Genomic DNA, 15,899 nt, shown 5'->3' with positions numbered 1-15,899 from the left:
AGTTGCTTAAAGGTAATGGAGGTGGCGCTGGTGCGAAGATAATTTATTTTTTATTATAAATTACGTGGGTTAATGTTGTAGGATAATTTTGAAACAAGAAATTTATGTTTTATTAAATATTTTGGGGGTGATTTAATTATGTTTCATTTTGTGCAGATATTTTTAATAAATATTTTTTGATTGGTGGTTTAGTTAAGAGATGGCGCTAAATTTAATTTATTATTTTTCTTTTAAATTATCGACTAAAATTGTTGTTTAGTAAAGTTATAATTATTGTTATGTTTTTAAATCGAGTTTTAAATAAAAATAATAATAATTGTTATAAAAATAATAAAAAAAGTGCGTAGGTGAAAGGGGCGAATAAACCCGAAGTTGGCGATTCGTGTATAATCGCTGTTGCTATGCGCGTTCTGATTGGTCGTTTCCGTGACGACCGTTCGATAAACGCCGGAAAGAGAAGGCGTCCATTTGTGATCTCGACGCAGAAGAGACAAGTCGGTAGAAAAATGAGAGATGCGTAATTAAAAATATAATCTCGGAAAAATTTAATTTCCGCCTGTCCGAAAACGAAAAACCGAAAAAACATACGACAGGGCCAGGTTTTTAAAACAGTGAATGAGTGACTCTTATGCCATTTCATACATTTTCCTGCCTAGTGAGACTATAATTAGGCGCCAGATAAAATGGCCCTATGTGAAAGGTTTGCATTATTTTTACACGCCACGGAAGCGGTTTTTTTCTCGAGGCCAGAAATAATTCAAATCGCGCCCCAAAAAGGATCCTCGAAACGAGCCTCAAACTTTTTCGGCCCCAAAGTTCGGCCATTTTTTTTCGATGACGTAAACGTCATTTTCGTTGTTGATGACGCGACCTTTTTTTGACCTCAATTTCTAGTATTTTGCAAGAAGGAGGCGCAAATTTGTGTTTATTTCTAGCCCCGAAGGAAACTAAACCCCCAAATTTCAACTCCGATCTATTTATTACTATTTATTTATTATCTATTTATTTTTGTGTCGACAAAATGGCCGCCATCATGCATAACGAGCCAAACATTCTATTTTCGTTCTTGTTTATTTTTATCGAATTATTATTATTATTTTTTTGTAGCATAAGGGAATCCCCGATTTTAATTAATTTTAAACGTGGGGTACACAATTTTTGTGTTAAATCGCATTTTTTGTGAATGATCCGCTTGGAAACAAAAGAATACGTCATCGATTGCAAAGCGGTGCCCCTATGTGTTACGATTTGAACTAAAATTTTTTGGCGGGCCTTTTAAATTTTTTTTATTTCGAAGATTAAACTTAAAATATCAGATACAAGATTTACGATGGGGTTCAATGATTTTACACGAATCTAATTTAATTATTAATAGATTTATTTTTTAGAAAAAACCCGATATTAAAAAAATGTTAAGATTTGTGATAGATTTGAGGATAACTTAACCTCACTTTTGATGAAGTTGATGAAATAAATAAATTTTGATGATTAAGAACATTGGTTCAAGGCAAACAGATAAAAATTAATTGAAAAGTAAACAAATTTATCTTATTTGAGTTTTGCCATAAATATTTACATTTTGAAGGATTTTTCCTCAAATTTGAAATCAATACAAATGATTATATTATTCGCTTCAATTTTAGCGAAGATCATAAACCCGAGCCGGGTCAAATCCCCAATGATGATCTTGAAGATGGTGAAATCGAAGACGACGATGACGATACGCCAGCTCCAGCTTCTGAAGCAGCCCCAAAAGAACCACCTTCAACCCCCCCAAAACCCCAACAAACCCCACCACAAGAAACGAACGTTTCAAAGCAACACGAAAAGTCCGATCGTTCGAAAGAACGACGTCGACATCAAGAATCAAAGGGGAAAAAGCAACAACCGATGACCGAAGCCGAAAAAAGCGTCATGTACCTACACCAATTAGAAAGATTGGAACGAGATAAACGCGAAAAATACCGGCGAGAACCAGTCGATGATTTCGCCTCAAATCTCGAAAAACAAATTGCGAGTGTATTAAAAAAAGATCACCGCCTTAGTGGCGACGATGATCACGATGAGAAACGCGGAAAAAAACGAAGAAAACGAGAAAGGGATCGAAGAAAACGTCGAAAAATGGGTGCTGTTGATGCAGGTGGTGAAAACGTCGAAATGGATGTTGGGATGGAAAATTTAGGAGTAGTACAACACGGTGGGAGCGATATTGATTATCATCAATCACCTAGAAGCGATGTCGAATCGTTTAGTGATGATCAAGAATCGATTTGTTCCGATAGAAGTGGAGGAGTTGGCGAGGAGAAAGGAAGGAGACCGAGGAGGGATCGAAGGGGGAGGATGCGGGAGAGGAATCGAAATCGCAGGAACGAACATCGCGAGAAAAAATTGCAACAGCAACAAAATCAACAGCAGCTACAACAACAACAGGATAATTCGGCGAATAAAGATCCGTCGCAGCTTTGCATGTATTATTTGCAAGGGAAATGCCAAAAAGTTAGTATTGGATGTCTCGAAACGATTTATTTTTATTACTTTTTGTTTTAATTGCTTTTTGTTGTAGGCGAATGGTTGTTTTAAGAATTTGATTTTAATCGATTTTAAAATCCTCATAATTAAAGCCTCATAATGAGTCTTAGTACTTTAGGTATACCTTGAATATTTTCAAATTGCACTCAATGGACTCTTAATCAATCAATATCATGTTTAATATTTCTAAAGATTGTCTATATCTTCTAAAATCGTCTAAATTTGTGAACTATTTTGTTGAAGTCATTCTTGATTTTTCATGGTAATCTATGTCATCCCTTCAACACCATCCTAGCTTGGTTGTCCTTGACCATTTTACCATTTGACCCCACTTACTATCTATTGACCTACCCAGTACCAGCATTAGGCTTCAGAGTAAGATAGAGGCAAGATATATATAAAAATATATATATATATTTTTTGCCCAGGGCAAGATATTTTTTGGCGCACTTTATTTCTTACTGTTGTACAGGTGGGCCAAATTGGGCACTTTTAAAGGAAAACTACTATTTCTATAAGAGATAGAGGAAAGCTGATGTCAGTATCTGAGGCACGATTTAAATGAGAAACTTAATGGCGAAAATCGCAAATCGATATTTCTTACAGTTTCAGAGGTACAGGTGTTTTTCAAAAAAGTGTATTTTCGAAAAGTTTTTTCTTATTGATAAATCTTCCTTTCTGCGAAAACATTACCAAAACAACTTTTTATGTAAAATTCGATGAAATAAGTTACCTTCCTCTCAAAGCAATATTTTAGCAGTTGACATAAAAATGATTTTTTTAAATAGAACACCCTATATATTTTTGCAAATTCGACGAGAGCATAAAATTTCCTTTCCAAAAATATAGTACACTTGATAATTCGTTCAAGTCTTCTTTGAAATATACAACTTTAAAACTTATATGTGCAGATTTTGAAAAAATAGGCTTTGGAAATAAAAGAAGAACGAGATTATATTTATAAATAGGATCAAGATGGTTGGTTACAATGAATTATAACATAAATTCATAAACAAGAAGCAGATTAAATTAATAAAACTTATTTTAAGACAAGAATAAATATATAGCAACAAAAAATAACAACAAAAGTAAATCCGTTTTTTATAGAAAATGTTTAAAATGTCCCCAAAATGGTTTTTAGCCCTTTTTACCGAGTTGATAAGCTCAATGAGCCTAAGTGTTGCAAAAGCGTTCACAACTGTGTCTTCTAATTGTTGTCGGGAATTTATTGGCTTTTTATAGATAATATCTTTCAATCTTCCTCAAAGGAAAAAATCCCCAAGGTGTTAGGGCCAGTAACTGAGCTGCCCAACGAATAGAAGTGAGGCGGTGCACCATCATGTTGAAAAAATACATTTCGCAGATGTGCTAGAGGTAAATTGTCAAGAACAGGTTCGATTTGTTGCCTAAATATCGTCAAACTTCGTCATATTTTCCCAACAACCATTGGCAAAAATTCATGCGCCGTTCAAAATCTCCTGGTCTGAGGTAATGGTCTTTGCTACTTCTGTATGGCTTAAGTGTGAATTTTTTCAAAATCCGCCTAGCTTTGGTTCTTGGAATTCCCGTGGTTACACTGAATTGCCGCGTTGATATCTGTGAATTATTTTCCATTGCCCCTAAAACTACTACTTCTTCTAATTCCCCGTTTTCATTCGGTGTATAAGTTTTTGATCTTTTCTTTTCGAATTAATCACTAGTTTGTAGATTATATCACAAGCTTCTAAAAATATCATTAAAAGGTTGCCGCCTCTCTGGATATCGTTCATGATATAATTTCAATTTTTATATGAAAAAATTTTGAAAGTTGATGACAACTAAGTAGTATTCTAACAATACTTACTATACTCAGAAACAATGCATTTGTTTTATCGAAGTGCCGCCAAAGCCAATGCACTAGTACGGAATTGGAAATCTTAAAAGTTTCCAAGTTGTATATTGCAAAGAAGACTTGAACGAGGTATCAAGTGTGCTATATTTTTGCAAAAGAAGTGTTATGCTCTCGTCGAATTTGCAAAAATAAATAGGGTGTTCCGTTTAAAAAAATTATTTTTATGTCAATAACTACTAAAATATTGCTTTGCGGGAAAGCTAACTTATTCCATCGAATTCTACATAAAAAGTTGTTTCGGAAATGTTTTGACAGAAAGGAAGATTTATCGATAAGAAAAAAGTTATGACGACTTTTCGAAAATGCACTTTTTTGAAAAACACTGTATCTTTGAAACCGTAAGAGATATCGATAAGTTTCTTATAAAAATCGAGCCTCAAACACTCATATCATTTTTCCTCTATCTCTTATAGAAAGAGGAGTTTTCCTTTAAAAGTGTCTAATTTAACCCACCCTGTACTTGACTTTTTTTTATGACCAATAGGTACTACTACTAACACTACTAACAATAAGTAGACGCATGAAAAACATTTTAGTTCAAACACAATTTTTATACAAACAGAAAAATATATGCCAGCGGTTCAAATTTGTTGATATCAAAGAATGGAAACTAAAATATGTGAATTCTTTAGTAATTTATTATTAAATTTAAAAATCAATGTCTATACTGATATAATTGCCCTCATGCTCTATACCAGTCTACAACATTTAACTTTTCTAGCTTTTCTATCGGAAAATTCTTTAATTAACCGACTGAATGGGCAGTCTTATTTGCGATATTGTTGATCGCAAGTAGGTCTTTATTAATTTTTGTTTGTAAAAGCTGCGTTCTCCAGTTGCAACTGTTACTGGTATTGCTAGCATAATACGCAAAGTTATCCAGGTGTTAGGAAACAACTCCTGAAAGCACTCACCTTTTTGATAAAATTCAAAACTTTGGTAAGAGTTGTCTTGTCTGGTTGTCTTTCTTGCAGACTCAATTTCGTCGCATAATAAGTCTCCATTAATACCCGATTTAGAGTTGAATGTTAGTTTCTTTTTGCGGTGCAGAACAATCATTCAACAGTTGTTCTTTATTTTGATTATCGTTTATGCCAAACAAAAAATGCCAAGTTTCAAAATGACTAAATCTTTGTTTTATGGACATAAGCACCGTATCTAAGAGATTTTTAAAGAATTTTACTTCAAACATTTTTTTGGGGTCATTTATTGGTTCATCACGATGCACTTAATGCGTCTTAGTCGCTTTTGGGGTTTAAAAATTGGCTACACATTTAATTCTGACGCCATTTCAGTTGCAAGAACATGACACTACCACTAAAAGGTAGATCTCTTCATCTTATATCAAGGTGCCAAATATCAAATTAATTGCATCAACAGATGCATTATAAAATCCTATGTCCAGCAGTAGTGAAACACCTGAATAAAAAAAAATACGTAAAGAAAAAAAATTGAAGGCATACTTGAAATCAGCAACCCAAAATTAACTGAAAACACTCAACTCATCAACTGTACAAAAATCTTGCAGCACAGTGTAATTAAAAGAAATGTAATGGTTTTAAGAAAATGTTCTTATTTTTCAATTTTGATGAATTATTCAACAAAAAAAGCAGCTTTTTTAAAATGTATGCAATATTTTAGGTTCAAATAGAAAACAACATCACTATTTATATGTGTAACAAATTTCAGGAAGATTGATCAAGTAATATTTGATATAGCGTGTCTTTGGTCGCCTGCAGAGCATATGTGATACATTCTATATTTCTGCAAATAGTCACACCGTAATATGTAGTCAGTTTTGTTATTAGAGCTTCTGTCTATTTTCCTTTGATATAATATTAACTATAAAGCCTCAGATCGAGCCGAGGCAGTACAATTAATATCATTTCAATCCAAATCCCAACAACATGTAGAAAACTTATTTTTCTTGATTAAGCCGATATAGTATTAATTGTAATGCCTCGGCCGCAAGCGACCTCGGCTTGGTTCTTTGAAACCAAAGATGCTTAACACAACCTATTGCTTCTGCCGCAAGCGATCTCGGCTTTTTTCTTCGAATCCAAAGATGATTACGACAAGCTACTGCCTCAGCCGCAAGCGAATTCGGCTTAGTTCTTTGAATCCAAAGTTGGTTCACGCAATTTATTATCTCGGCCGCAAGCGACCTCGCCAATTTTATTCGAATGCAAAAGTGGTTAACACAATCTACTGCCTCGGCAGGAAGCGATCTCGACTTTTTTCTTCGAATCCAAAGATGGTTACAACAAGTTACTGCCTCAGCCGCAAGCGACTTCAGCTTAGTTCTTTGAATCCAAAGTTGGTTCACGCAATTTATTGCCTCGGCCGCAAGCGACCTCGGCTTTTTTCTTCGAATCCAAAGATGGTTAACACAATCTACTACGTCGGTAGCAAGCGACCTCGGCTTAGTTTTTTGAATCCAAAGTTGGTTCACGCAATTTATTGCCTCGGCCGCAAGCGACCTCGGCTTTTTTCTTCGAATCCAAAGATGGTTAACACAAGCTACTACCTCGGCCGCAAGTGACCTCGGCTTAGTTCTTTCAATCCAAAGTTGGTTAACGCAATCTACTGCCTCGGCCGCAAACGACCTCGGCTTTTTTCTTTGAATCCAAAAATAGTTAACACAATCTACTGCCTCGACTGCAAACAACCTCGGCTTAATCGGATAACATCATTTCCCAATTTAATCAAAGCCAAGGTCGTTCATAGGCGCAACAGTTTCAGGTTGATATGATATTAAATGTAGAGGCCGCGATTAGAAATAAAAAAGAAATTCTTAAAATAACCATTTTTCCTGCGACATTTTCATTTCGTTATTAAGAATTTTATTTTATAATTAATTTTTTTAATTTTTCCTTATAGGGCGACGAATGTCAGTATTCGCACGAAAGTCAACCGCCGATGAAATGGGAATTATGCAAGTTCTACTTGAACGATTGTTGCGCGAAAGGTGACAAATGCTTTTATATGCACTCAGATTTTCCATGCAAATTCTACCACACAGGTCAGCAGTGTTTAGAAAGCGACAACTGCAAATTCGCCCACGGAAAACCCCTCAATGAAAGTAAGATTTCCCACAAACCTTATTTCAACAATTTTATTAACTTTATTTTATAGGATTAAAACAAATTCTTTTTAAACACATCGAAACGGCGCCTAAAGACATTTTGGGTCGGTTTCCTCGGATGAGTCGCGAAGAGGCCTCGTTCAAGATTAACCAGACGCAGAAAGAGTTAGAGGCGCATTTTGGCCCGCCGGATGCCGATCCGAACATGTTACCGTTGCCGTTCGACGTCGGGTTGGGTAATAATGGTAATAATAATTCGGACGCGATGCACGACCCGAAAAAGGACAAAGATAAACCGAGGAATCGACCGTCGCGGTGGCAAGATCCCGAACCGGTTAATAGATCAGGAATTGGACAAGCTACTTTTGGTGGGAAAGCATTTGGACAAGATTTAGATATGAGACTGCAACAAAAGTAAGAATTTTAATGATCTGTCAATGTTAGATGTTCTTTTATTGTAATCTCAGCAACATGATTTCGCTGCTAAATAAGCTCCCCTTTTTGCAGTTTTCGATTTATTATATCTCGGGAATTCCCCTTTCCTTTATTTTGTAGTATTTATCAAAAGAAGGTTGTTGTCAGCCGGACTATCTAAGAATTGTCATTTAACTGTCAAATAGTTGTCATTTGAGATGGAGGTCCTTTGTCAGAATTGGCTGCGTTATGTTTTTCGAAAACAACTCCAAATTTTCCTACATGAATCTTCATCCCTACACGATTTTACTGATCCATCCCTAGAAGAGAGAAAAAAAATCAAGACTGTTTTTTGATCAAGATGGTTTTGTTTCTCTTCATAGATTGGACAAAAATAACGAGTTATCGTCTTTTTAGCTTCAAATAATTTCAGAAATCGAAAAATCAGTCTTTAAGACGGAAAGTTCAGTTCTGTCAAGTGGAGCTCATGAGGAGTATATTTGATGTGGTTGTTTCATACTTTACCTTAATGATTGTCTTCGGTATAGTATTATTTTCGGATTTGGGGCAATAAGAAATTATTAATATACTGGCAAACTTCTGCTTCCAACCAAAATTACTAGTGTATAGAATAATGTGTTAAAATTTTAGTTCAATCGGTTAAATAGAATTATAGAGTTAAGTATGCTCAATCACAAATTTTTGAACAAAGTATTCGGTGCCAAAAAATGCAGATAACACGTGTGTAGTCTTCAATAAGTAGTGTTGGTCTTCTATAATGATGATTTGATCTTCCACTGGTAATATTTTGTCTTCTACGAGCAGTATCCAGCATATTGCTGGTGGTAAGTAGTTTTCTGGTATTGATATCCAGACTTTTGTAAACAGTGTTAGTATTCTATAAGCAAGGTGGAGTCTTCCATTGGTACTATCGTCATCTGCCAGAAGTATCTTCCATTTTATAAGCAGTAAATGGTCTTCCAGCAATGTGTAGTATTCTGCCAGCAATATTTAGTCTTCTGCCAGCATAGTCTAGTCTTCTATATGGAAAATCTAATCTTCCATAAACAGTTTGGCTTCTATAGAAGGATCTAGATTTTATCAGTAGTATTATTGTCTTCCGCCAGTAGATTCTGGTCTTCTATAAGGAAAATTTAGTATTCCATTAATACACTACGTGCCAAAAAATTGCAAAACCTTGAAAAAAAATGAGTCACTAAGCTGGAATCTTAACAAAACATTTGGATGTAGAAAGTCGAATGCCCTGAAATCATGTTCCAGCAGGATAACGCCCGACGTCATATCGCCCACATCTATCAAACTTCCTACAGGAAGAAGGAGTAGAAATTCGCCCCTGGCCTGTTTGATCTCCGGATTTAAACCCGATCTAGCATGTATGGGATATGATGGGCCGCTATATAATGCGTTTACCACAAGCTGCAAACTCCTTGCAGGAACTTTGTCGTCGTCTACATCAAGCCTGGAATGAGATTCCACAAGATATCATTGATCATCTCATTCAGCAGAGCATGTCTCGCAGAGTTTTGACAATCGGGACATATATTGTTGGTATTTTTCAATTGTTATGACTGAAATAAATACTAATTTCTTGTAAAAATTTTAGTTCTTTCGAAGTGTTGCTATTTTTTTGGCACTTTGTTTAGTATCACTTCTACTAGAAGCATCTAGATTTCTCTCAGTGGTATTAGGTATTCTACCAGCAATGTTTAGTCTTCTGCCAACAGGATCTAGTCGTCTATAAAAAAGATCTAGTCTTCCATTAATAATTTCTAAATTTTTGTCAATAGTATTAGGTCTTCGGCCAGCAGAGTCTAGTCTTTTATAAGAAATATATCTTCTTCCGTCTGAAGTATCTAGTAGTTTACAACCAGTAAATGATTTCCCACCAATATTTAGTTGTCTGCGAACAGAGTCTAGTCTTCTATAACTACTACAGTGGTATCTATCCTTCTGCAATTTGTATGTAATCTTCTAGCACAACAATATCTAGTCTTTTATTCACTTTCTTCAAATAGTATCTAATGTTCTGTTAGCTGTATCTGGTTATTTGTTAACAGCATTTAGTCCTTTATCAGTGATATTTAGACTTCTATAAACAGTGTTAGTGTTATATAAGCAAGGTGGAGTCTTCCATTGGTAATATATCGTCTGCCGCCAGAACTATTTAGCATTTTACAGGCAGTAAATGGTAATTTCCAAGTAATATTAGTCTTCTGCCAGCAGAGTCTAGTCTTCTATAAGAAAAACGTAGTCTTCCATTAATATTTTAGCTTCTACTAGAAGCAACTAGATTTCTACCAGTGGTATCTATCGTTCTGTCAGTTGTATCTAATCTTCTAGACTAAGTTAGACTATTAACAGTATCTAGTCTATCATTAGCAGTATCTAGTCTTTAATTAACTGTCTGTAGTTCTTTTTAGCAGTATCTAGTCATCCGTTAATAGCATTTAGTTTTCTGCCAGTGATATCTAGACTTCTGAAAACAGTACTAGTGTTCTATTAACAAGGTGTGGTCTCCCTTTGGTAATATATCGTCTTCCGCAAGAAGTATTTAACATTTTACAAGTAGTAAATGGTCTCCCCTCAATGTTTAGTCTCCTTTCAGCAAAGTCTAGTCTTCCATTAATACTTTAATTTCTACTAGAATCTAGATTTCTGCTAGTACTATCTATCCTTTTGCTAGTTATATCTAATCTTCTAGCAATGTATGTATAGTCCACTACTAACAGAGTTTAGTTTATCATTAGCAGTATCCAATCTTTTGTTAACATTCTCTGGTCCTCTTCTAGCAGTATCTAACTTTCTGCAAATAGTATTTGATGTGCTGTTAGCAGTATGTAGTCATCTCCTAACAGCATCTAGTTTTCTGCCAGTAGTATTTGGTCTTCTACCATTAGCATTAAGTCATTTGTCAGTAGAATTAGCTCTTCCTCCAGTAGTATGAAGTCTTTTGCCAGTAATATTAGATCTTCCGCCAGTAAAATTAGGTCTTCTGCTATTAATATTAGGTCTTCTGCTAGCATAATAGGACTTTTACCAGTAATATTAGCTCTTCTGCCAACAATGTTTCATGTAGTTCATTCTAGATTTATTATAAGCAATTTTTATTCAACTTCAATTACCAATCGTTCATTTTGCAATTTTGGAATTTCCTTTCGACTTTTTCTCTGATGATGGCATATTTCCGAAACTAGTTATTACACTATATGTTAAATAACTTCATAACTTAATTTTTCTAAACAAATTTTTATTTTTTTTTAGTAATGGAGATGTAGATATGCGAACATTACAAATGTCGATACCCCAAGGCCCCCCGAATTTGATGATGCCACCGCCGAACCTTTCAATACCACCCCCGAACATATTAATGATGAATCCACCCCCGATAGTGCGCTCCATTGACATTCCACAACAACTTAATTTAAATCAACAATCCCAATTTAACCAAGCTAATCAACAACAAATTTCGCAATTTCAACAAAGCAACTTATCAAATAACAGCGACGTCGACATAAGAAATCTCCGCGGCGACACCGATATAAGAAACTACAATAACGTGATCGAAAGTAGCCCAATTAATATTCAAAAAAATAATACAGAAGAAGATTATAGCACAAATACACAAAAACGAGACGATTTCAATTCGAGCAAAGACATCGACGACGATTACGAACCAGCCTTAGAAATAATAACGGACGAAGTTCCATCGGAAATCCCCGCAAACCTTCCTAAACGCCAAAGAGAACTTTTCTTAAGAATCCAATCCCAACAGAAACAAAATTTACTCGAAGACCAAAAAGACACGAATTCCGATAACGACGAAAACAACATCGATTGGTATTCGGACGACTCAAACGACGGGAAATTGATGATAAAATGCGACGACGATTTCGTAATCAAAGAAAAAGATGACGAAATCGTGGAAGGAGAGGAGGATAAAGCGAAATCTTCCCCAGGGTTTGGCCAGCTCGGGGATTTATCGCAAATCACGATTTCAGAGGAAGTTTCAAAGTTGTTGAACACGTTTCGTGGTGGTTCTAATTCTGCTCTATCTCCAAATAGGAAAGATGAGAAATCGAAAGATCCAAGACAAGAATCGCCGACGAAATCGGTTAGAGCCGATCCGAGGAAAGCGAGGGTCGATTCAGGGGATGATTCGAAAGTTGTTAGGGATAAAATTAGTATTTATGAGCAAGGAAGTTTTTGCGGGAAAGATGTTGATTTGAGGAGTGGTGATGAAAAAGATACCGATTTGAGGACGAATTTCGGCGATATGGATTTGAGGAGTTCCCGCCCAGACGTTGATCTCCGCCAATTAGGGCTTCCATTTAAAGCGATGCAAAATTATACCCCCGCGACTGAAATCGATGCGAGTTTAAGCACGCACCTTCCAATACAGTGGTTTGTTCATATCGTTGACATCCCAAAGCCTGATTATACCGGGTTAAAACTCACCGTGCAAGACGCTCACACCACCGGGGATCCGCGACTACGAAAAATCTTCCGATTAGATCTCGATGAAAAAGATAGCCCGGCCAGTCCTAAACAAAGTCCAAAAGCCGGGTCTAGTTCTAGCGTCGTTCCGAGAGTCGATCCCAGGATTCGGAAGGAAGAGAAAAACGAGGCGATGAGTTATTCGCAACAAATGGCGATGCTACAAAGCTCGCCGTTTTACCAAAATTTGACTAGTAATCAAAAGGTGAAATTGAATCAGGAGTTGTCGGTGCGCGACCCAAATACGGGAGGGAATAACGAACAAATTTTACAAGGAATTTTGAGTACTTTGGGGTTGGTACAATGTTCGGGGCAAGCTTCGAACATTAACGGGGCCGTTTTGAGTTTGTTGACGAAAACTAATTTAGGAATGATGTTGAATCAAAATATGAATCCTAATTTGAACCCAAATTTAAATCCTAATTTGAATCCGAATATGAATTTGAATCCAAATTTAAATCAGGGTTTGATACAAAATCAAAGTTTGCTTCAAAACCAAAACTTGATGATTCAAAATTCGAGTTTGATACAGAACCCGAATTTAATTCAAAACGCAAATATAAACCCGACTTTACTTCAAAATCAAACTCTAATTCAAAATCAAAGTTTGTTGCAGAATCCCGCGTTACTCCAAACCTCAAATTTGCTTCAAAACCAGCTCCAAAATCAAACTTTGATTTCCCCCCAAAACCCAAATTTGCAATTAAACGTCCAAAACCAATCGAATTTGGGATTATTGGGTCAAAACCCATCGATACCCCACGAGTTTCCCATAAATTTCGACCCGAGAAACGGGGGGTTGTTAGGGAACGCCCCCCCATTTGCTAATTTTAATCCTGATAATAATAATTTTAATTTCGCTGAGGATAATTTTTATCAAGATAATAATTTTGGTGGTGGAAATAGTAATAATAACAATAATAATAATAATAATGGAGGTGGTGGAAATAATAATAATAATAGTAATAATAATAATCAAAGAGAAAATCGGGGCTTCCATAATCGTGAGGGTGGAGGTCGTGGAGGGCGAAGAGGCCGAAACTTTATGAGGAACAATCGAAATAATAACTTTAGGAATCGAAATCGAGCAAATCGGGGTCATAATAATTCGTAAAATGAGTCGTGCCAAAAAAAAATCACTTTTTGTTCTTAATATAATACTTTAAGTACTTCATTCCCAATTATAATGAAAATATAATTAATTATATTTAATATAGAATTAAATTAAAAGTATATACAGGAGGTTCGATAAGAAATTGTGTGCAATATTTGCAACTTTATTTTGAATTAAGCACATTAAACGTCCTGTATATATGTGTACATATAAATATTAAACTTTAAAGTTATTTGACTTCTTCATTTTTGTTGTTGTTTATGAGTATAAAGAATTATAATGATTATTTTTTTATTTTTCACGAAGTTGATGAACTTATTTATTTTTACACTAATTATGTTTAGATTAATTTTCTTTTTTTTTTTCCTTGTAGATTTTAGTTTTTAAATGTTGATAAGGAACTCGTAATACTCTCTTCATAGGACAAAAAAACGGTTAGTATTATTTATTTGTCGCCCATTATTGTACACCTGTACATAGGTACATACATAATTATTGTTAGTCGAATAAACAATCTAAGAAAAAAAATTTATTTACTATTTTAACTTAATCGTAATTTATCATAAATCCTAGTCCTTCAACTATAAGAAAAATGAATCCAGAACTATCCAGAATCCTAACTTGGTTACCTCAATTATAATAAATGAAGAAATGTTCAAGAATTGATCGTGAATAGTGATGGAAGAAATTGTTCCACCAACAAGCGGATGAACACCCAGAATTACCATCCAATTAAAAACCAAGTAAGTTAATAATATTGCTTGTATATACATATATCTTATACAGGATGTTCATTTCAAAACTTTCCACCTCAATTTCTGTAAATCCGGAAGTTTAAAAAGAAAATCGCTGAAATAGGTAAAGAATAAAACCAAGGGGGACAACTTTTTATGCAAAAATTGACTCACTCACTTCAACCCCCCGCCGCCAGAAACCAACCCCTTAAAAATCTTAAATGGAAAGGGGTGCCAAGTGATACCTCATTTTAAAGGTCTTTTAAGGTACTATATGTTAGTATTTATTTTTTTTAAATTGATCGATTCGTTTTCGAAATTTCCCGCTTTAATTAATATTAAAAACTTTAATCACCTTCTTAAAAGCAAGAATAAGTAATCTTTTATTATTAATTTATAAAATTAAATTAGCATGTTCGTTTTTACAACGACCATTAAACCTTTATTATTTCGGAGCAATCGGAAATATTTAAGAAAACTAAACACGTATAATTATGAATTAAACTAAATTTTATTGAAAGTATTTTACATTAAACCTGTATGAAAATTACTCTTGACTCGAATGGCCAAAAAAAGGAAAAAAAGAGACGAAACAGTGCAAGAAAAGAATAAAATAAAAGTGCAATTCTAAACATAAGTTTATTTGGTTATTACTTAAACAACTTTGTGTTATCCACTTAACAAAGTTATTTAAATAAAACAGCAATAATGGTTTACAGTTTGCAGGAAAGGATTGAAATTGTATTAATGTATGGATCCCAAAATGAATGTGCTCGACGAACTGCCACAGTTTTTAATGAAAGGCATCCAGATCATGAAGAAATTCACTCAGACTGGGTCCGTTGCCAACATAAAACATAATGAGTCGAGAGTTTTGAATGAAACCGCTCAACTGGAAGTGTTGGGTAATTTCGGTATCAACCCCAATACTTCATTGCGTCAGGTATCTCGTGCAACTGGTATATCCTTGGGTTCTGTTCATAAAGTTGTAAAACTTCACAAATTCCATCCTTATAAATTGAAAATACATCAAGAGCTAACTGAAGACGATTTTGACAGGAGAATACAGTTTTGTGAAGAAGTGACCACTATTATTAATAATAACAACGTTTTTGTGAAAAATATCTGCTTTAGTGATGAATGCACTTTTTCTTTAAATGGATTTGTAAATAAACATAACTGCAGATATTGGAGTAATGAAAACCCTCATCTGACTGTAGAAGGGCATACACAATATCCTGAAAAAGTTAATGTATGGGCCGGCATTTTGGGAGACCAAGTGATTGGTCCAGTGTTTATCGATGGAAATTTAAACGGCGAAGTGTACTTGGATATGTTAGAAAATACTAGTGATGTGACGAATAGTAGTTTAGCCGAATATCGGCCGACATTTGAATCGTATATTCGGCCGAATATTCGGCCTAACCGAATATTTCTCAAATCTCGATAATCGAACTCGAAGTCGGTGCTTCCCCGAGTTCTATCTTGGTTATATTTGCATTAATCGCCGTACATGTCTGAACTTGTGAGTATACGAAAAATTTCGTTACTGCCTATTTGGTAAGTGACAAGAGAGGTGAGAAGATAGTTCAATCATTGAGTTAAATTAGTGTCGTG

At 35.0% G+C, this 15,899-nt stretch overlaps 1 protein-coding gene across 1 annotated transcript; it reads left to right on the top strand.

Annotated features, from left to right (window-relative positions):
- The first annotated feature begins 478 nt into the window (after nt 1-478).
- On the top strand, nt 479-13,624 carry LOC111420765 (suppressor of sable). Its single transcript, XM_023053801.2, has 5 exons — nt 479-700; nt 1,644-2,496; nt 7,301-7,502; nt 7,556-7,919; nt 11,202-13,624. Exons 1-5 carry the CDS (start codon nt 684-686, stop codon nt 13,546-13,548), a joined length of 3,783 nt encoding a protein of 1,260 aa, XP_022909569.2. The 5' UTR covers nt 479-683; the 3' UTR covers nt 13,549-13,624.
- Nucleotides 13,625-15,899: the final 2,275 nt, after the last annotated feature.

Source organism: Onthophagus taurus, unplaced genomic scaffold (genome assembly GCF_036711975.1).
Source record: "Onthophagus taurus isolate NC unplaced genomic scaffold, IU_Otau_3.0 ScKx7SY_15, whole genome shotgun sequence".
NCBI lineage: Eukaryota > Metazoa > Arthropoda > Insecta > Coleoptera > Scarabaeidae > Onthophagus > Onthophagus taurus.
The sequence above is the reverse complement of the archived record's forward strand: the minus strand, read 5'-3'. Positions and strand labels throughout refer to the sequence as shown.

Coding starts and splice junctions, on each gene's coding strand:
- LOC111420765 (XM_023053801.2), top strand. Junction 7,503..7,555: donor CGGAAAACCCCTCAATGAAA/GTAAGATTTCCC, acceptor TTTATTTTATAG/GATTAAAACAAATTCTTTTT. Junction 7,920..11,201: donor GATATGAGACTGCAACAAAA/GTAAGAATTTTA, acceptor ATTTTTTTTTAG/TAATGGAGATGTAGATATGC.